This window comes from Haliotis asinina, chromosome 2, assembly GCF_037392515.1.
Source record: "Haliotis asinina isolate JCU_RB_2024 chromosome 2, JCU_Hal_asi_v2, whole genome shotgun sequence".
Lineage (NCBI taxonomy): Eukaryota > Metazoa > Mollusca > Gastropoda > Lepetellida > Haliotidae > Haliotis > Haliotis asinina.
Window position 1 is genome coordinate 93,533,521 of NC_090281.1, and position 21,997 is coordinate 93,555,517.

The window sequence follows — 21,997 nt, forward strand, 5'->3', positions numbered from 1 at the left end:
ATCATACATTTTTGCGCGACACAGGAGACAGCAAGTTTGTCACCAAACATGCGAAATTTGCAATTAAACATCATGCACTAAACAAGATTACTTACCTTTTCAGTTCTTGTTAGGTAATGGTAACTGTGAATCTGTAAACAAAGAAATGAAAGCAGTGTTTCCATGGGAAATACAAACTACAAATGTCCCTTAGTCTGATTAATGACAACATCCACCAATAGCACCAGTAAAACTTGTGAAAATAGTAAAACATAAAGACTCACCCCGTCCTTGACCTTCCTACAACACTCTCTCACATATAGTGGCTCACTTAATGTCTGCAGTCCAATCATTTCTAACTAAATCTTTATCAGAATAACTCTTTACATACAATCTTTTCAAAAACATTGTGTATATTCAGTAACAAGTCAGGTCTGACAGTGTGTCTCTAACAAGAGGTAGGGTGTCAGATAAGTTGTTTATTGCATATCAGTTTACCTGCCAGTGTTTTATAACTACAGACTTCTTTATTGTCTATGTCTGTAATAGATACAACAATATTGTTCAGTACAGCATAAGTGTTGACATAGGATAGTATTAACTTGCTGTCATTCACCTATACATTACTACCTCGTTCAAGGGGTCCACTTATTGGACATTTTGACAGGCTTCAAGTAGATGATTGCTTTGCACTGCAACATACCATGCTAATCAATAACTTCGATACCTTGTACATATGTTGTCAATAGCATAAAAAGGCACTGTCCAGTGCCTGTAAATAAATCGTTGATATCATGTCCATAGTGTGTCCACTCATAGATTGTCAGTAAATCAGATATCACAAGCCTTTATGGTCTTATATACCCTTCAACATAGTGTATACATATCACGTTTATAGTGGATTAATTTGTGATAGTCTGTCAGTGGTTGGAGCCCAGATTGTCTGTATCATGTTAGTAACAATGGACTGATCATTGATAGCTGTCAATAAATGATATATTGCATGCCTTTAAATTGGTTAAGTGGAGCTGATTGGTCAGCTATGTTTGTCAATTTGGGCCATTGTCATGTTCTCAGTCTCAGTGACTATACCTGGCTGTTGGTCAATGGTAAACTTAAGTATGAGGTTGCAGGCAATAGCTTAGAGGGAGCTACTGTCAATGGCTTCTCGTTGATTTCTTTTTGTGCAGTCATGTGACCAAATACATGGAGGATCTGTTCAGGTAGGGTTTATATGGTATCAATATTCATATTATAATGTTATATAAGAAAAATGACATTGATTTTGATTTGGGCTGTACTAAATTACTTGTACATGCTTAGTTGAATCATGTAGTTTGTGTAATGTGACACAGATTGTTATTTGTTATCTTACCTCTGTGAATATATAGCTTACGATTTCCATAGGCAGTTATTCTCATTGTTTTTGTGACAGCTAGATATTTTAATAATTTGGAAATAAGTAATGTAATAATTCTTGTTGTTATCTTGTTTCCAAAGTACATTTACTTGGACTGAGTGAGGTTTGTTTTATACCACTAATGGCAATATTCCACCAATATCACGGTGGGGACACCAGCAGTGTCTTTCACACATTATACCCATGGTGGGAATCGAACCCAGGTCTTTGACATGACAACTGAATGCTGAATTACCCACTTGGCTACACCACGTTCTCATATTTCCACATTTTTAAAAAAAAACCAAACCCAATAACATTAAATATAGTTGCACTTAAGTATTCTGTAGCAGAAAGAGGGCCTGTTTTCATATGAAGTTCTCGGGTGTAATATGCTGAAATCTTCCTGTATACCCATTTGCTTTTGCCTTAAGCAGGTCCTGGGGATAAAAATGGCCCTTCAGTCTGATGTGCCACAATTCACTGTGCTGTGTTGCATCCGAGTGGTATGCCATGACCTGAGATTGTGTGTTCAAATCCTGTTGGTCTTGATTATGTTGTTGGGTTTGTCACCACCAGACATGTGTGTCCAGATTTCACCAAAGTGGTAAATATCGGAGTCCTGCATCAGCACAGTAGAAGTCTGGAAGACAATTTCCAGATTAAATGTCAGTTTTTGAACATGCCATTGCTATTATCAATAATGCTTTCAAATATAACTTTCTTTATCATGATATGCTTGTAGTGATAAAACACATCACTATAACACTGACATTTTACACTCACTCACTCACTCACTCACTCACTCACTCACTCACTCACTCACTCACTCACTCACTCACTCACTCACTCACTCACTCACTCACTCACTCACTCACTCACTCACTCACTCACTCACTCACTCACTCACTCACTCACTGAGACAGGTTGGTTACATTGTGTTCAGCTCCCATGTTAGTTATTCAGGATATGTTTGCTCTCTCTTATTGATTTACAAAAGAATGCTTCCACTTCGCCCCCACCCAATCTTCAGCAGGTGCCCTTTTCCCAGTGTTTACAATGGCCATTTACTATGAACATATCTAGTCACTGGCAACACAAGCCCCTTCTGTCAGTGCTGTAGGTATTGGATCAGCTCCTGTTGACAACATTTATGTCAAGGCTATTGTTGTCTGACCAAGTGGTATTAAGTTCTGTTGTTTGCCACAACAACTTCACAGAAAGGATATTTACACTTTCTGTTGTGTTGTAGTGGTATTAGGTACTGCTTGGTTGTTTGTTTATTTTGTTTAGTTGACTTTATGACTAAGTGGCTTGTGACATGCTGTAAGCTAGCAACTAACACTTTGATTTGCCTATTTCACTGTGAAATACAGTTACATGTATTCCTGAAATATATGTAACTTGTTGGGTGACATTCTTGTATTGCTTGTAAGACTGTGATGATAACTGTTTTCATATCTAACTTAAAGGGTCTATGGATTAAGGGATTATTTACATATTTTTAAATTCATGGACCACTATTTGTGTTTGGAACTATTACTAGTTTATTAGACATAAAACAAAAAATATGTTTAAAAAAAATACTCTGGTACTTAGTCCATTAAACATTGACTGTGAATAACTTTAGTTGACTAAGTTATAAACATGAAACTGGACATAAAACCTGTATGAGCTATCAGTTATGGCCACACACTAAGCACCTGTTCTACAGAGCACATTAGGCTTTAAGACAGTACTACCGTACTGATACAGATTTGCACTAGTCATAGCATGGAGATGGAAATGGGACCCAGATCAAGGAGACTTAAATTGTTAACCTGTACGTAGCTTGTTCAGGGTAGGATTCTTTATGGATAACAACTTCTTTATTACATATGATGTGTCGTTTCGGTATAGATCCTTATACCATTGTCAAGCAAGAGTGGAGTAATACATCACAGAACAGACTTATATACATGGACAGGGATAAAGTAATAAGAACATGTAGGTATGAATCAACAGAAACAACAACAACAATGGATGGTAGTAATGATGTGACAATAAGAGGAAGCCAGAAGTGACTGTAGCTGTAATAAAGTATACATGGCTGATAGGGTAATTAGTAAAGATGGCTTGTGAGCTCTAATCTGTTATTTTTATCAGTTCATTGTATGCAGTTGGGATGAGATATCCCTGATCTCTGCTGATTGAGGGCTTGTGTCTCCTGATTTGAACTGCTTCTGCCAGTTTTCTTTGCGGGAAGTCCTTGTGTGGATAATAACTCTACATTGTCCCAAATTACGCTGTGATTGGGACATTGGATGATGTGGTCGGATATAGCAGATTTCCAATCTGATTTGGTTGTAGATGATAAGTGTTCTTTGATTCTGATGGTGAAACCTCTCGGCCCATAAACATCATATGTAATAAAGAAGTTGTTATCCATAAAGAATCCTACCCTCTATTACTCTCCAGCTTCTAATAATGCCAATCAAACAAATCTGTACGTAGCTTGTTCAGGGTTTGATAAGTCCCTGTATTACAGGTCAATGACAGAGTGGAACATGGTAAACATGTTCTTGGTGCCTAATGGAGACACTCTGAAATGATGCTGTTGTTGATATTTTTATTGTGGAAAGTCAGTATTGGAAGGATACTCTTGTAAAAGTAAACATGTCAAACTTATGGTTAGAAAAGAACTTCTATCTGTTAGAAACTAATGGATGGGATCATTTACAAAATAAAAATATGATTAAAATATATGAAAAGTGTATATTTGAAATGCAGAAAACTAGCACATGTTGAAATGACATATAAGGAGATGGAGGATGAATTAGCCATAAGTTTCAGGTTTCGATTTTCGAACCACACGTCCAAATATCTTTTTGAGTGCATTGTGTCACACTTGAAAAAAAAAAATTGTGACCTCACTGTGTTGTATTCTCCTGTTAAAGACAGATAGGTATCTGAAAAATGTAGAATGCCCAGGTGAGCAACAGAGCTTAATATTACAAACTTGATGTTGTTACAAATTTTGAGACTTTGTCTGTAGTTCCCACAAGGGAAGTGTTTTTCTGTGCCCTAGGGATGACACAAATCAACTGGCCATAACCTCAAATGACTACATGGAGTTTCTTCCCTTTGATGTGTTTGGGTCTGGTTCTAATAAGAATGCTTGTATTTGGATTGTGTGATCTATTACTTTGTTTTTTAAGTGCTAAACATCTGTGACCCGTGTCACTTGAAGCTTGCTTCCCACTCTGCGGTGACACTGTGATAAAACCTAAATACATGATTGAAAACCAACTCACACTTTCTCTCTCTCTCTCTGTGCAGGTGGACAGGCCGTATATTCTGGAAGGGCTACCACCACACCCTAGATGAGGCCGATGTGTACGATGTCCTGCCACAAGACTCCACCGTCAAGCTTTCCAACAATCTGGGCAGGTCAGTCCCTTCAAATCACACCTGAGAATCAGCACTGTTGTATTATTATGTTATATATTAGATCTAACACATGACGATTTAATGACTTTGCTGATGACTTGTCAGTGACGTAGATGTCAATCATTCCAACATCAATAACTGGATTATCTGGTCCTGACTCTGTGAGAAAAACATGAGTAATGTGAGGCATTTGACACTTGACTTAAATGTTTTCTTTTCCTGGACCCCTTTTCACAAAGCATTTGTAGTGCTTCGACTGTTGTAAGACTATGTTACAGTATAGGAGTTAGGACAGGTCTTGTGCCTCAGTAGCTTTGTGAAACAGGACCCTCTTCAGTACATCTGTGTTCATTAACTGTTGATAGGTAATACTCATATGATTGTTGTTTGCATCCTCTGTGTCTCCAAGGCTGGTGACACCTACATTAACCCTGGAATCCATTCCTGTGGTTCTACCAGACCTGTCAGAATGTGAGCTACAAATCAGCCTCTGTGTTAAATGGGTGATAGCAATATGACAACTGGGTGAGAAATATTTGTAAACTTTGTTACAAGTTTCTGATTGTAGCTATAGACAACAGCTTAAATAATGTAATAAAAAAAGCCTTCTTTGGTAACAAGGTCATATTTATCACATGGTAAACGTCAAACAATGACTGATTAAATTGGCCAATGGAAAGGCATTCAGTAGCCTAAACAACAGTTAAGTTGGTGGTTTTAGACATAATCTGACATATGCCAATAAAAGAATGAACAGTGCCCCTTGTGGCATACACAAATCAGAAGGGCTAGCTCAAATGGAGTTACCTCCATTTATTGGAGGTCATCCTAGATGTTTCCAGTGGAATTACCTCCCTTTGACAGGTATATTTATTAAGCAGAAAAGTGTTTTTGATGAAAAGTATGTCTTCATGTCCACTGACACTGGAGGTGGCAATTCTTTTGTAATCAGCTAACATTTTCCTTCCATTGATGTCTGATTGGGCAGTAATGACGTGAGATTAGTGAAGCTTTACAATGCAACCCCAGAGACAACCAATGTTAGGAAGTTTGCTGGTTGCATTTGGATTATCACTGAGATTTCCCTGCATATTTTCCTTATTTGGGAGGTCTTAGCCAATACTTGTGTTTAATGGCTCATGCCTATATAATAATTCTGTGTAATGCCAGGATGTGAAAGAAATAGCATTTCACCCAGAATGACTGCACTGCTAGAGGAGATGACTCAGTCTGTTAAGTGAAGAGACTGGTGCTACTCTAGTTTCTACATTTGATGATGTTCCAGGGAGTGGGAGAAAGAGCTGTACCGCTGGAAGACAGGGGGACACCCAAGTCTGCTCAGCGCTGTGTGGAGATGCTACAGACCTCAGATATTGGCCTTCTCTCTCCTGGTGCTGGTGGAGGTGAGTGTTCTGGCCTGGTGAGGGAGAGTGTTTTATGGTATTGATGGATGTGAGTGTGGTGATGGTGATGGACATTCGTGTTCTGATGCTGATTGGGGTGAGTGTTCTGATGCTGACTGGGTTGCTGACCGGGATGCTGATTGGGATGAGTGTTCTGATGGTGATTGGGTTGCTGATTGGGATGAGTGTTCTGATGCTGACTGGGTTGCTGATTGGGGTGAGTGTTCTGATGCTGATTGGGTTGCTGACCGGGATGCTGATTGGGATGAGTGTTCTGATGGTGATTGGGTTGCTGACCGGGATGCTGATTGGGATGAGTGTTCTGATGGTGATTGGGTTGCTGATTGGGATGAGTGTTCTGATGCTGACTGGGTTGCTGATTGGGGTGAGTGTTCTGATGCTGATTGGGTTGCTGACCGGGATGCTGATTGGGATGAGTGTTCTGATGGTGATTGGGTTGCTGATTGGGATGAGTGTTCTGATGGTGATTGGGTTGCTGATTGGGGTGAGTCTTCTGATGCTGATTTTGATGAGTGTTTTGATGTAGATTGGGGTGAGTGCTCTGATACTTCTGGGATGATGATTGGGGGTCAGTGTTCTGGTGCAGGTCTGGGTGAGTCATTTGGTGCTTGATGAAATTCAGAGTGACCTAGTGGAGATACAAGGAAAGAATAAGTTGCTAAGTGTTCGATTTTATGACAATGGTCCAGCAACCCATCATTATTTACTGACTGCAATCTCATACAGGCCGTATATTCTGGAAGGGCACTAACCAATTTTCTGAGGTTACAAAGATGTATTGATGGTAATGAGTGTTAGTAACAATAATTCATCACCCTGCAGGGATGAACATTTCTGAACGTCAGTTCTCACTATTTCCAGGAAACTCTGAGGGTGGTTCAGGCCATCCTAATGGGCCACTTCATCCAGATGTTCCACACAAGTATAACAGGGGGTGCAACTCTGCCATATCCTGATGCCTATATCTTTGGAGCCTTCCTCTGCGTTGTCTTTCTTGTTAATATTTTCTTGGACCACAACTTTTTCCACCATGGCTACAGGATGAGGGTAGCTGCCACTTCACTCATATACAGAAAGGTGAAGGTCATTGTCTCAAGGGATTGCATGTGTGGGGATTCCTATCATGATGAAGGCACAAGTAGGTTTCCATAAATGGGATTTTCTAACTGAAATACTTTTTGGAAAGTATTCATCCTGTGTATACATAGGTCCAGATTAAAAAAAATTCAAACTTAGTTTTGTTGTTGCAGTCAAATCAAGAGACAGTGAATGATTAATGTGATGGTTTGAGGTAAAGTAAGCTGGTCTAACATTCATAAATAGAAATATATAGTGGTAGTAATCAGTTAGATTACTAGTCAGTGTCAGTTTTGAAACATACCTTTATAAAAGACTGATAGAAAATATCTTTACGGTAACATACAGATGGACATATTATGATACTACCAGAGCTAGCTTAATGATTAATGCTTTTGCTCAGTTAGCAGGGATTGCTCAACAGACTGGTGAAGTCCTATTTTGGTGTACCCAGGCACATTATTAATGATATGACTAAAGGAGGTATGACATCATACTCCTTTTCATTTGTCATGTCGTAAAATATGTCCTTTGTTTTGTATATTTTTCAAGTGTAGGTGTCATAAATAATTTAATTAAAAGAAAATGTTCCCAGGTGATGCGGCTCTCCTACTCTGCTCTGACTCCTAAAGTAATGGAAGATATCATCAACTTGGTCACCAGGGAGATGGACGTCTTCCCCATGGTGTGTCTCTATTAACATCACTGCAGCTTGCATGTTTGACTCAGTAGGGATCTAAGGTAGAGCAGGTACCCAGTAAACCAAGATGAATTAAAGAATCATTGAGTGTTTTACTGACCTCTCTGAGTGTGCTACAGTGTGTGACCTATCATTTGTGTGTTCATACCTAGAATGTTTTGATAAGTGCTTAAGCTATCAACCACTAGTTTGTCATGAAACTTATAAATGGACCTATATAAAATAGCTGGAATATTGTTGCCATAGCATGAAACAGTCTTCACTCACTTCAAAAATAATCAGGGTCAGAAAAAATAGTTTCTTGTGTCTACAGGTGGTACTTCCTGCGACCTACATTCTGATTGGTCCTCTCCAGCTTGGTATAGTTTGTTACCTGCTCTGGGATTGGTTGTCACTAGGGCCAGTGTGTATGGCCGGCATCTTCGTGCTGTTCCTGCTGTTTCCACTCCAGATCCTCATGGGCAAGTTGTCCAGGATACTCAGGTGAATGTCCTCCTATTCAGTGGGTTCCCGACTAGTTGAGAATCACTAGACCATGTTTGAGTGGTGTGTCCATGTTAAACTGTAACATGATATCCTGGCACTATAAAATTGGTATTAGTCTATGGTCATTACAGATTTATGTAAGGGTAGTTATCTGGACCTCAGTGTTAAACTTCATTTCATCCCATTGTCCTTGGTCCTGAATTGCAATGTTGACATTTTTTACTGCTTTCAACAATTGCCCTAAATCACCCGCTTCACTGATGTGATGTGACTGTATATGACTGATTTACTAATTCCTCGCTCTCTCCCTCCCTCATTGATCAGTTGGTGTTCCTCCTTCAGACAGAAGACTGACACATTCACTGGCCACCGACTGAAGAAGTTACAGTCCATCATTGGTGGGATCCAGGAACTGAAGACTGGCTGCTGGGAGAGACTCTGTGAGAAGGTCCTCACAGCAAGCAGAGAGTGAGTACAAGAACACTCTAATATTTATCTTACAGTCTTACAGCTCCCAAAGAGAGTGATCTAACCCACACAGCCACCATGCTTTATACTTCCACTGTGGCTGAGTGGGTTAGATTTCTCACTTTGCTGGTGATTAGGTGCCTGTCTGGGTTCATATCCCAGATGGGACTCCACCTAACATTTGTACTGAAAGCTGTACTTTTCTGAGAAATCATTATCCCAAAGACAACGTGTGGTAGAAAATGTGATGTTGACTTTTCAGTGAGGAGCTCATCCACATGAGGAAGCTGTCACGGTTGCTGAGTTTCAATAGTGCATTGACGTTGACAGCGGGGAAGCTGGTGATGTTTGTGACATTCATGTTGGTGCTGGTAACAGGGAGGACTATCACTGCGATGCAGATCTTCACAGCAATGGCACTGTTTGAGACTCTCCGCATCAGTCTGAGTATCCTGCTGCCTGCTGGGATACTCTTTCTCAATGACACACTCAAGACTCTCAAGAAGATACAGGTATGTAGAGAGTTATCTCCCCTCAAATATTCTGTACTTTCTTGTCTTTAAAAATCAGATCTTAGGGCTGCTACTCTTTAACGCAGGACAATTAAAACTTTGCAAAACTTTGGCAAAGTGACAGTCAGAATGTGTTTTATAATTATTTGAAAACTTTACAACGGATTTCCTAAATGACAGTATCAAGTGACAGATTCTGTCAAAATCATTGTCTATTTCTCTTTCCAGTCGGTTGAATATTTAAAATCATTCCAGACCCAATGGGAGAAGTATCCTTCTTCTGTTAGACATTCCCAAACCTCTTTCATTCAGTTTATTTCATATTTAGATCATGAATTACTTTGTCAAAATATTTATCCATGTGTAATATGGAATGGAAGTCTTCAGAAATAGTGGCATAAACTGAGAGGAAGTTTTGTTTCTGAAGGGCTAATATCAGCTTCTTACGGGATTTTGCATTTGTTGGTCAAAGTTCATGAAAGGTTTTTCTGATGTCATCTTTTTGGCCATAGTACCCAGCACCAAGAGCTGATATAAAATCTAGTCATGTCCCACCCAACAATATGTACAAGCAAATATTGCTTTACTGTAGACACTTTCCTCTATATTTTATATTTCACAATGAATCTTCTTTAGTCCAGAAAATTCCTTCATTGGTACTCACTGAATGATGGTTCACTTTGTATAAATTCATTTGGAAGTGGCCAGTTAACTCCATTTTCAAGATACAGAAATCAGAAATACTTAGCTGAATAGAAAAATTTGCAAGAGAGATTTTAGATGCATCAGCACTGATTGGTTGAATAGAAAGTTCATGATGGCATCTTCAGATCTCCATGCAGAATAGTGTCATGTGTGATTGCTGATAAATAAAGAGGTGTTTGTGATTAGCCTAAGCTAGTTCTCCTTTGCCAGTTGTTTTCCTCAATAGTGAGCAAGGAATTTAAGTTCATGTTTGACAGTGAGCTGTAGGTTGTGTTTGTACCCAGAGGTCATGTACCACAGTCTGGTGGTGGCAGTGTTTGACAGTGAGCTGTAGGTTTTTGTGTGTGCCCAGAGGTCATGTACCACAGCCTGGTGGTGACAGCGTTTGACTGTGAGCTGTAGGTTGTGTTTGTAACCAGAGGCCACATACCACTGACTGGTGGTGACAGTGTTTGACAGTGAGCTGCTGGTTGTGTGTGTACCCAGAGGCCATATACCACAGACTGGTGGTAACAGTGTTTCAAAGACAGATTTAGATATCACAGTAGCGTTGCAGGTAACCCAAGTCTCAATTCTGCTTCCCAGCATTTCCTCATGATGGAGGAGAAGGGGACACTGTCTATGAGTCGCGGCAGCTTCCAGATGCTCAACAACGACGTCGTCGTCCGCTTCAGCAACTACTTTGGCAGCAGGGAAAAGGTAAGTTATATATATCATTATATATATCATTATATATATCATACATTCCCACTGGCATGGTAAACCAGGATTTCACAAGCTCATTGAGTTAGTATGCAAAAACTGAATGGGCAAAAGCTTCTGATATTTTTCTCTTCATCCTTGATTAAACCGGTCGAATGTTGATTATAGTAAAGGGAATCACCTCAAACCTGAGAACTGACTGGGTGATGCCTCTTATTATTACAGAGCCTGGATGCAGCCATGGTGTTGGTGAACATAGAATTGGACATAGAAAAGGTATAATGCATCATGGTGCTCAGTTTTTAGAAGGAAACCAGTTCCAGCCCCAATTTCTCAAAACAAACTTAAGATTTTACTCAAATCTCAAACTGAGTTTGACAATTTGAAACAGCTGAATTTTTAACTCAGCTGCATTCTTTTAGATTAGAATATCCAAACAAGTAAAGAAATCTGTCCACCAAACTCAGATTGTCTACTAATTTTGTGTTTGATACCAATTTCTGTTCATTCTGGTAAATGCATGTTCCTGCGTTTTCTCAAATTTGAGCAAAAACTTGAACTTAAATCAGAACTCAGAATTAAGTTTGATGAGAGAAATCAGGGCCTGGTTATTTTGAGTCTGTCTTGTATCATTTTATGATTAGGGTCAATCTAGTTGCATGGCCAGAGGAAGTGCCGCAATGCTACATACTATTGTAAGACATTTTTCAGGTGTGTTTACAATATTCAACATGGCTGATTACCAGCTATCATTCTCCATCTGTAGAACATTGCACATATCATTGACTGATGTGAACCAAAACAGCTCTCAGCAAACTATGTGTACATGTGGTAGAGAGATCTGTGTTTTGTTTGCCACGATTCATTTATACTAAATTTGAACGAGTTTAAACACAACCTTAACAAGTGCTACTACAGTCTAGTCAAATCCTATGATGTGTTTCTTCTAGTGTACATACCCTATTACATATGCAAAGTCAACATTTTAGGCATGTTTAAGACTTCATGAAGCTATTTACCTAAAGTTAAAACAGTAAATTGCTGCTCTCCTATTCATGTTTCTTGGTGTATTTTGTCTATGTTTCACAGAGCAAGCTGTATGCTGTGGTAGGCCCACCAGATGGAGGCAAGGTGTGGTATACCAGAACTCATGGTCTTATAAGACTGTGATAAGCTGTGATTAGTACATATCATCCATTGTTAGATTACGAAGTCTTCATCTAGACTGCTAGACCAATTGTTTTCTTTTGGTATATATAAAAATAATAGCCAAAGTGTGGATTATTTTGTTTCAACGGACTTGATGACTTGTGACCTGTGGTGTAACTTTGGGCATGGAGGGATGCAAGACATGGTCCGTGAGGACCCCAGAGCCGTGACCACCCTCCCTCCCAGCTTGTTAAATTTCATTGATTCCATATTATAAGGAAGAATTTTTAATGTGCACTTTCTGTCGTCAGAAATAAACTGACCTTCCCCAAACACTTTGTTATCATTGACATGCATGGCCTTACGAGTCGATGGGGAGATGGACTCGTACAGTTTTCTCATACCAAAGTGTCATTCTCAATTTTTCTGTTTCATGTCTATAAGTATCCTCATAATGTTGGTTTAGAATGATTGAGAAACCTTCATTCTTCACTGGCACATGAACAGCATGCATGGGTGTATCAACTATTATGTATCTGTATTTTTTTATCACAATGCATGTATTATTGTTTCTTCCCAAACAGAGTTGTCTGCTCCTGGCTGTTATTGGTGAACTTGAGAGACACAAAGGTCAGCTGTTCCATCATGGCCGCTTAGCATACATTCCCCGTCAGCCATGGCTGTTCCCAGGGACCATCAGGGAGAATGTTGTGTTTGGTTCCGAGTTTGTTAGACACCGCTACAACCAGGTGCTTCAGTCTTGTGCCCTATCACAGGTACACCCAGAGTTCTTGGTTACTTTTCATAATCTTAGTGATGTGGAAATGATAATGTGTTTTGGGTGCTTGGGTGACCCAGTCTTCAGAGGAACAGCAATTTACTATGCGGAGTTAGGCCCCTTGCAATTATAACATGTCACAAAGCTATGGTCATTGGTTGAAATTCTGGTTCTCCAAATATGATGAAGTTGTAACAATCTGCAGTAAGTATCACTTTCTTTCCACTGATTCAGAGACTTACTGTTCAAGATGGCACAGTGGTGTGTTGTGTGTTTGTTCCAGTTGAATCCCATGTCACTTCAGTTCTGATTCTTGGCCTACAGGAATCAAGTGTTCTCCTTGGCCTCGACAGGGTAACTGAGATTTCTCCACACACTGATATCTTTTGTTGTGACGCCATTAAGATACACCCACTCTTAAATTGATGCAAAATTGTGAAATCCATTACCCCATGTTGTGTCAGTGAGTGAGAGCTGGAGACATTTTTAGACATATCTATTGAATACTGGACTGATAGAATATCTCAATAGTCTGTCTTTGTTCCAAGCAATTTTTGGTCATTGTGCACATTCATTCTAAACATTTGGTCATTCACAGATTGACATGAAACCTGCAAGTGAATTCAATTGAAAATTTGTTTAGATTTCAGTTTGCTCTTTGACATTGTTATGCACTGGGTATTTCTGTTGATTGTTCATGTGTATGTTCTTCCATTATCAGATGCTGGATGCCTTCCCTCAAGGGGATCTGACAGTGGTGGGAGACAGGGGTGTTGCCATTGACAACAGTGTTCAGGCCAAGATAACCCTGGCCAGGTATGCTAAATGTTGGATGTGATTAGTCTGTAGGAAGATACAACCAGCAATATTACAGTCAGGACTAGGTAAAACGGGTTGTCCTATGTTGATGGAACAGGAAGTGAGATGTAACACCCATGGTAGTGTTGGTTTTTCTTATTGTTCTCTTTGCTTGTATTTTTATCACCTGCCTTGTGGATATAAAATACAAATCTTACATCCAAGTTATTAAATGAATGATGCATCATGCCTATAACATTTCTTAAAAGAAACTTTTTAATCTAGAAGTACAATGCAGTCACATACAGTCATACACAGCTGTGTCAAATGTTTTGTTGAACTTTTTGGTTGAAAGCTTGGTCCCTGTGTGTTGCTTATCAAGAAATCAAAAACTTGTGATTGAGTCCAACATCAGAGGGATGATGGGGTAGCTTTATGGTTAATAGTCATGTTGAAGACCTGGGTTTGATTCCCCCTCCCATTTGCGTTGTGTATGAAGCTGTGCATCATTTCTGCTCCCCTCTGCTCTGATGTTTCCTGAATATTGCTAAAAGCAGCCTAAAACCATACTCGCTCTCTTACTCTTAACAGTTTCACCTTTATAAATGACTCATTGTCCACAGGGCTGTTTACCAGAATGCTGATATTTACCTGATAGACGACATCCTGTCAGGAATGGATGGCAAGTCCTCCATGCACATCTTCAAGAAGTTAGTACAAATTTCATTTTGATGACTAATTTTGATGAAAAGTGTGTACCTCTTTTGTCCATTAATGAGTTTTCTTAATTCATTTTGAGTAATAAATAATATTTTATGATAATGAATTTATAATGAGTGCATTAATGTTATATACTTTACAGCATCTAATCAACAACTGCCATTAGTGATGAAATATCGCTACAAAGTGTTACTAAATCAGCATTTTTGAGATTTATTGTCATGGTTTGGGTTCATGAAATGTCATTTTACCACGTTGCACTGAATGCATATACTTACTAAATATTGTCATTAAGGGATGCTTGAGTCTTGCACTCAACTGACTGGGATTTGAGTATTTCTGCTTGTTATTTCAGATGTATATGTGGACTTCTGCAGAATAAAACCCGACTGTTTGTGACAGACAATGCACAGCACACACAGATGGCTAATAATGTCATCATGGTGTCGCAGGTAGGACAAGCTGACTGACTGAACAACCCATGCCTCGGTCAGTTTGACTGGTCAGTTCAAGGTTGCTCTTGGTAACCTGACATGATGCTGCTGACCAAGATTAGGGATATCAGACCTCCATGGAGAGCACAATCAATTTTGAGTGAAAGATATGAATGAGACTGACAGCCATCATGTTTGAAATAGTAATGCAGTTTTTAAAACATTACCAGGTACCATCTTGGCTGTTATTGCACCAGTTTAGAAATGTCAGTGGCAAGGAAATCTTTCTAAGATATGTCATAATTTGTTTTTTTACAAACATGATGATAATGTTCATAGAAATGTCTTGCATATTGTTTGTTCCATACAAAATGGCAGTTAGAGGTTTGATTGATTAATGTTTTGGGAAGAGTCAATGTTGGGTGTTGATAACTCGACTTAATGATGGATGTTACTGATCATGTCGGTCCAGGGAGCTGTCCACTTCTCAGGCCGCTATGATGACATTCACCGCTGGGGCATCAGTGTCAGCCACTTCCTGACCAGCTGGACACACACCAACATAGACGTGGACAAGGTGGCAGACATCTCGTCCCCCCTAATACAGGACCTGTCCTCCTCCCTTCTGCCCCCATCCTCCCCAGACAGTGTCAAGGACAGCGTCACTGGGTCCTTCGAGATGCTGCAACATGACTACAAGGTCGGTATAATCTTCTATCAGTGATTGAAATACAGCATTACTGAGTTCCAAATGACCCTCATTTATATCATCACATCTCAATTGTACGGTATGTGAAGAAAATATGTATTAATTCAGTTCAAGTTCCTGCCTCAGTGGTCGGAGTCATCCGTACATCAAACTCACTCATGCTCTCACTCACTAACTCTGTGTTTGTCAGGACCCAGGTGACACTCTGATCACCGGTGACAGTGACACCAGTTTCCGCAGCATCTACTCCGCGGGCAACGCCTACAAGTGGTACTTCCTGCTGGGAGGTGGAATATTTGGGGTCATCGGCTTCTTTGTCCTGTGCATCTTTGAACAGGTATTTCATTTAGATGTTCTTTCAGTTTATGAGGATATATATTTCATAGTATCTGACTATCTGAAAGGTATTGATAGGTGTCATGCATAATTGTTGATCAGCATACTGGGTAGTTTTAAAAATTTAAGTTTCTACTTCTCTTTTTTTTCCAGAATTTTTTTTCTGATCTGGTTCAGCTGTCAAATAGAACTCACACAAAATCAAGTATAATCTGATCCTGCACATTTAGGCATGATTCCATATGTATAAAATAGATACATTTACTTCAGATAAATACTGGAGTAACTGTCTTATGCAATAGTACATTGTCATTGCTGATTTTCTGTGTTTGAAGTGACAGTTTTACATGTATTATGATTGTTCCAGGGGGGATTTGTCCTGTGTGAGTGGTGGCTGGCCTACTGGTGAGGACATCTACACCTATTAGAAATTCTTTTGCTTTCCTCAAAATCTGCTGCTGTAACCTTTCTCCTTTTAATTTCTCTGGGAGAAATAATGATTTCATAATAAATAAAATACAGTTATGGCCGTCTGATCCTGTTTCATAATTTCTGACCCAGTCAGGTTTTGATTGAATCTGGAATAAAGTGTGCTGGTTGTTAAAGGAAACCAAGCACAGTTGGTTAGGCTTGGTGAGATGGTCAAGACATTTCCAGACCATTGCCAGTATCTTGCTAAGTGTAGTGTTACGATGATCATGCTGGTGATAGCTGAAAGCAGCCTAAAACTATACTCGCTCTCTTACTCTTAACAGCTTCACCTATATAAATAAATGTGTGTGTTTAGTCTGATACATTTCTTTAGTCTGATACATTTGCTTGCTATTTTGAATCCACCTACACATGACTGCTCCTGAAAATACTAAGCAGAGATACTTCTGTTTAGGTCTGAGAATTTCCAGAGCCACAATGAGAGCAGTGTGATCAATGTGACGATGTTTGGACCAGCCATCTGGATACTGGATGAGAAGGTGTACATCTATCTAGGCCTTGTCTTCTTCACAGTCCTTCTCAGCTTCATACAGGCAGGATTCTTCTTTTGGCTGGCCAACAGAGCAGCTGAGGTGCTTCACAACCTGGCCCTCACATCCATTCTGGAGGCGCCAATGGCCTTCTTTGACATCAACAGTCCAGGTAATGTCACCTACAGTCAGTGTTCAAAATAATCAGCAGCCCGGAGTCCTAGCGAAGGTTGTTATTATATTGAACCAGCAGTTTCATATATCTGCAGGACCCTGTGTCCGTCAGTAAATTTTCTGTCATATTTTAGTCAACTGGAATCATTCCTATATTTTTTTTATTAATTTCGTCATTAACATTTGGGAATCTCCCATGATCCATCAAGGTCCATCATGACCTTCTTTGGCATCAGCTGTACAGGTAATGTCACTCACAACCCTGTCCTAACATCATGGAGATCCCCATGACCTTCTTTGATGTCACCAGTCAGGTAATGTCACTCACAACCCTGTCCTAACATCATGGAGATCCCCATGACCTTCTTTGACATCAACAGTCCAGGTAATGTCACCCACAACCCTGTCCTAACATCATGGAGATCCCCATGACCTTCTTTGACATCAACAGCCCAGGAAATGTCACCCACAACCCTGTCCTAACAACATGGAGATCCCCATGACATTCTTTGACATCAGTGATATGTGTATTTTAAAAGGGTGATGTTTCCAGGTGGAGTTCTGAGTCGTTTCCTGCGGGATGTTGGAATTGTTGACACTATGCCACCAATACTGTTGGACTGTATTCAGGTATATTCAGGATTCACTTGTCACATGTCAAGATGTTTTTACTAAATTTGGTAAATCAGAATAACATTGTAAATCATTTCTGTCACTGCAGATAGTATATGTTAAATTAAAAATATGTCTGCTTGGGCTGGTTTTGGAAGGTTATATTAGAAGCATGATTACGTGAATATTATGTTACAGATCTAATTACATGTTAATATTATGTTACAAACAGGATTTCATGTTTATGTCATTCTAATTACATTTCACTTCACATGTGTATACAAGTTATAGAAATTCCTACCTGTTTCAGTCGTTCAGTTTGCTGATAGCCACTGTGATTGTGGTTGGAGGGACCAACTACTGGCTGCTCCTGTTGGTCACTCCACTGACCATCGCCTTCATTGTGGCAAGACACTATTTCCACCAGTCAACACAGGACGTGGAAAAGATTGAACTGGCATGTAAGTTCTTAAAAGCAGCAACATCATTTCTATAATCATAAAAGATTATGGTGCTAGTGTCTTGTCTGACCATATTGTAGGAGTATCCTTTGTATTTGGCACACAGGTATTTTGTCCAGAAATATCTACTCAAGGTCAGGGTTAGAATTTGTGTTGCAAGTGACTGGTGGTTGATACATTGTAACCCAGTTGAGTAGATCAGTACTTCAGCTAACAGCACACAAATGTCAGACCAGAATCAGTCACAAACCACACTGCCATGGTTGAGTGCAGGGTTGAACAATAAATTAAACAGACAGGTATTGTTTCTTTGAGAGATATTTTAGAAGTTGTATAGGTGAATGAAAACTGAGTTCTATGATTAGTCATCTTCTTTCTTGCAATGAGTGTGATGCATGTTTTGGCATATTTATAACACCACTATCAAGTAATGGCTTGATAATGGTGTCAGTGCCTGCACGGAAACGTTTCACTCACTGCAATAAAGAAGTTGACTATCTATAGACCTTGGTTTTCCTTCAGCCAGGTACTGACCTGGGATGTTGGGTCATGTCCAAACCAGTACAGACAGCACATTACTGGAAGTTCCATATCCAGATCTTACTCCCATTTTCACCTTCATCTGTGACCTTCAGCTAAGAGTGCAGTTGGAGGTCACATAATCAGCAGCATGGAAGGGATACAGACTTTGCGGGCTTTTGGTGTGGAACAGCGATTTCTGCACAACTTTGACGTGAGTCAGGACCGTAGTACAGCAGCATGTTACCTTCACCTTGCTGCTAATCGGTGGTTTGGGATGAGAGTCGACATCATTGCCTTCCTTGTTGTGGTCGGGGTGACTATTGGTGCCATATTGGTTGTTCAGTATCAAGGTGAGCATTGAGCAAATAATGACTGATTTTTGGATGAACTAGCGAAAGAGGTTATCATATTTTACAGAGGTCTTTTTCTTTGGATCTCTAAGATATAAGATGCCGTTGATGTTATCTTTTGTCCTTGAGCCATGAAGAGTAGACATTAACTGTGTGTTCTCCAGGTGTATGGATGCCGAGTAGTCTGGTAGGACTGTCTCTCTTCTATGCCCTCAACCTGCTCAATGTACAGCACCCTGCCATGAGGAAGTCGGCAGCTGTCCACTTCAAGGTAAACAGCATCTCTTCCATCTTTGGCCTTGGGTCTTGTTGGTGTGAATTTACTGACCAATCCGCCCAGTTCCCCTAGTTCAGTTGGTATTCTCACAGGTTTGAGGAAGTCCATGCTTCAGTCTCCAAAGGACTCTAAGGCAGAACAGGTCCCCTTATGCTTGTTTCCTTCTGGGATTCTCAGACAGAACAGGTCCCCTTATGCTTGTTTCCTTCTGGGATTCTCAGACAGAACAGGTCCCCTTATGCTTGTTTCTTTCTGGGATTCTCAGACAGAATAGGTCCCCAGTGGCCTCCCTCCCTAATACAGTATATATTTTTGTAATATATTCCTAAATCCTATGTGCATGAGAACAAGGCCACTGATGACAGTCTGATCATAGCATCCATGTTTCAGATGAAGTCCGCAGAGCGTTTACTTCAGTATTACCAGATGTCTCCTGAGTTAGACGTTGCAGTAGACACTGAGGTGAAGCCGTCCCTGATGTGGCCTCAATACGGGATCATCACCCTTGAGGGTGTGTCTGTGTCTCACCCTGGGAAAGGTCCATCCCCACTCAAGGGGGTGTGGTGCTGTATCCGGGCAGAAGAAAAGGTGAGATGTTTAAGAGTATGAAAGTAGATGGGTGGGTGGGGTTGACTGTCTAGTGTTTGTGTACATTCTGTTATCCCATATTAACACCTTGGTCGGGATTAGAAATGAAGGTCTGTTTTCACAAGTCTGCATAAATGACCTGGTGAAGGAGACAGGAGGTGAACTACCTCCATATCGAGTGCTGAGTAGCCCTTCCTAGAAGATATTGTCTCAGTCTAGCTGACCTCTTGGAAACCTGAAACCCATGTTGAAAAGAATTTGATTTGTGAATTGATACAAATTTACATGGCCCTTTTGCGACAGTTGCTGGTCATTGAATGTTTCAATCCAAGCCCTTGTGTAGGGGATAGGGTGTCTGATAGGGTGTCCTGCACCTCATGCATGTATGAGATATGGGAGATTTTACAGGACCCCTCATGCATGTATGAGATATGGGAGGTTTTATGGGGTGGTTTGCAGACATCATGGCAAGAATATTTCTGACCGTCTCCCTGTGGCATTTATACCTCTTGTGTTACATAGTTCTTTGTGTTACCTCTTGTGTTACATTGAAATATTGCAGTGATAAAAAAGTTGAAATTCATAACTCAACCTTGTTCTCATTGTTGACAGTCAAGTCTAACATCTTTATCATTGCATCTGATAAATGTACAAAAGTAACAATAGCGTTGGATCAAAAGGTACAGGTTTTGTGGAATATGGTGAAATATTTGCTATGAGAAAGATATGCATATAGTTTTAAAGTCACTAATATCATAGATTTGATTACTTCCAGATGGGCATAATGTTTAAAACGGCAGCTGAACAGAAAGCCTTCATGTCTGTTCTATTTCGTCTCCATGACTACGTAGGTGTGGTGCGTATTGATGGCATTGACATTGTCAATGTCAGTCTGCAGCGTCTGCGGGACAAGATAGCTGTTATACAACAGGTACAAGCAATAATTGAATGTTTCTTTACAATCAGAAACTTTATGTGTCCAGTCTAAGTGAGCTACTCTTTCATAGATATTGTAAATGCATCTTATATCTCATTCCAAATTATATAGTCTTTTATTCCACTGTATAGACAATACTAATGATATAACACATGATAACACTTTATTTGTACATATGATAACTTAGTCTGCATCAGTAACATTGTATGAGTGACCTTGAGTACGGGTCAGAAAAGGGCAGTAGAAAAGGAGGTGAATGAATCTCTTGAAGCATCCTGATCTCAGTTGTTCAGGTTTATAAAAATTTAACAGTGTTTCATGGATAGTTTCAAATTCATTTGTTGCAATATCTGTATTTCCCAGAATCCGACTCTGTTCACTGGCACGTTGCGTCAGAACCTGGACCCTATCTCGAGGTACACAGACGCCCAAGTGTGGAGGGTACTTGAGGAGGTAACAGTATCATCAGACACTACTTTTATTTCAGCGTAAAAATGGTGAAATTGAAATGATTGAAAATTCATATAGCTACCACAATGCTAGTCACAAGCTGTGTCTTCCCAGAACACTCACTTACCTTCTCTTCAACAGGTAAATCTGTCATCTTTCGTTGAGACCCTGCCACAGCGATTGTACGCAGACATCACCACAGTCATTGACAGCTTTTCGACAGGACATAGACAGCTGCTGCGACTGGCTCGTGCCATGCTTCGCCAGTCCAAGATAGTTGTGTATGAGGAACCTACAACAAGCCTTGATTATAGGTGAGTTACAGGTTTTTTTAAGAATTAATATTTTATGTCCAGTGAATCAAGTGATATAATGACACTTTCACTGCAGACAGAAGCAAGGATATTCTTCATGGGGTGCAATTATTTGTTTGGAACAAGTACAGATTGTTTGCCAAATGAACCATTAAGCAAATCATAGTGTGGGGTAGAAAGTAAATCAAAAATTAATTTTAAACAGTAAAGAGTAATGTACATCTGTTGCTGTCCTTTCTTTATGATAAATGCCCAGCTGATATTTTGTTATCATTGTTTTTCCCCATTTCAGGTGCAATACAATTATTCAAAAGCTGCTGAGAACTAAATTTGAGCATTGTACGTTGATACACATTGCTCACCTGCCTGACACAGTAATAGATACAGATAGAGTTATGGTGAGTATCTTTATACATACAACTGGCCTGTTGCACATACTTCACCTGCATGATACAATAATGGATATGTAGTTTTGATTATGGAGTCTATGTTTATATGTATACCTCACCTGCAGCAATAATATATGCATAATGTGATGCATATTG

General features: G+C 39.8%; 1 protein-coding gene across 2 annotated transcripts in view; it reads left to right on the forward strand.

Annotated features, from left to right (window-relative positions):
• The window catches only part of LOC137274617 (ATP-binding cassette sub-family C member 4-like), a 52,728-nt gene that overhangs the window by 26,355 nt on the left and 4,376 nt on the right, over nucleotides 1-21,997 (forward strand). For both annotated transcript variants that reach the window (XM_067807913.1, XM_067807914.1), the window contains exons 2-28: nucleotides 4,697-4,807; nucleotides 6,093-6,210; nucleotides 7,093-7,308; nucleotides 7,904-7,993; nucleotides 8,322-8,491; nucleotides 8,837-8,962; nucleotides 9,225-9,474; nucleotides 10,765-10,878; nucleotides 11,107-11,157; nucleotides 11,971-12,012; nucleotides 12,615-12,806; nucleotides 13,530-13,624; nucleotides 14,230-14,316; nucleotides 14,682-14,778; nucleotides 15,233-15,460; nucleotides 15,660-15,806; nucleotides 16,173-16,210; nucleotides 16,692-16,939; nucleotides 17,495-17,571; nucleotides 17,864-18,014; nucleotides 18,650-18,886; nucleotides 19,051-19,157; nucleotides 19,554-19,751; nucleotides 20,527-20,682; nucleotides 21,052-21,141; nucleotides 21,280-21,452; nucleotides 21,745-21,850. In XM_067807913.1, coding sequence (XP_067664014.1) covers nucleotides 4,697-4,807; nucleotides 6,093-6,210; nucleotides 7,093-7,308; nucleotides 7,904-7,993; nucleotides 8,322-8,491; nucleotides 8,837-8,962; nucleotides 9,225-9,474; nucleotides 10,765-10,878; nucleotides 11,107-11,157; nucleotides 11,971-12,012; nucleotides 12,615-12,806; nucleotides 13,530-13,624; nucleotides 14,230-14,316; nucleotides 14,682-14,778; nucleotides 15,233-15,460; nucleotides 15,660-15,806; nucleotides 16,173-16,210; nucleotides 16,692-16,939; nucleotides 17,495-17,571; nucleotides 17,864-18,014; nucleotides 18,650-18,886; nucleotides 19,051-19,157; nucleotides 19,554-19,751; nucleotides 20,527-20,682; nucleotides 21,052-21,141; nucleotides 21,280-21,452; nucleotides 21,745-21,850 — 3,715 coding nt within the window. The remainder of the gene's footprint in view (nucleotides 1-4,696; nucleotides 4,808-6,092; nucleotides 6,211-7,092; nucleotides 7,309-7,903; nucleotides 7,994-8,321; nucleotides 8,492-8,836; nucleotides 8,963-9,224; nucleotides 9,475-10,764; nucleotides 10,879-11,106; nucleotides 11,158-11,970; nucleotides 12,013-12,614; nucleotides 12,807-13,529; nucleotides 13,625-14,229; nucleotides 14,317-14,681; nucleotides 14,779-15,232; nucleotides 15,461-15,659; nucleotides 15,807-16,172; nucleotides 16,211-16,691; nucleotides 16,940-17,494; nucleotides 17,572-17,863; nucleotides 18,015-18,649; nucleotides 18,887-19,050; nucleotides 19,158-19,553; nucleotides 19,752-20,526; nucleotides 20,683-21,051; nucleotides 21,142-21,279; nucleotides 21,453-21,744; nucleotides 21,851-21,997) is intronic.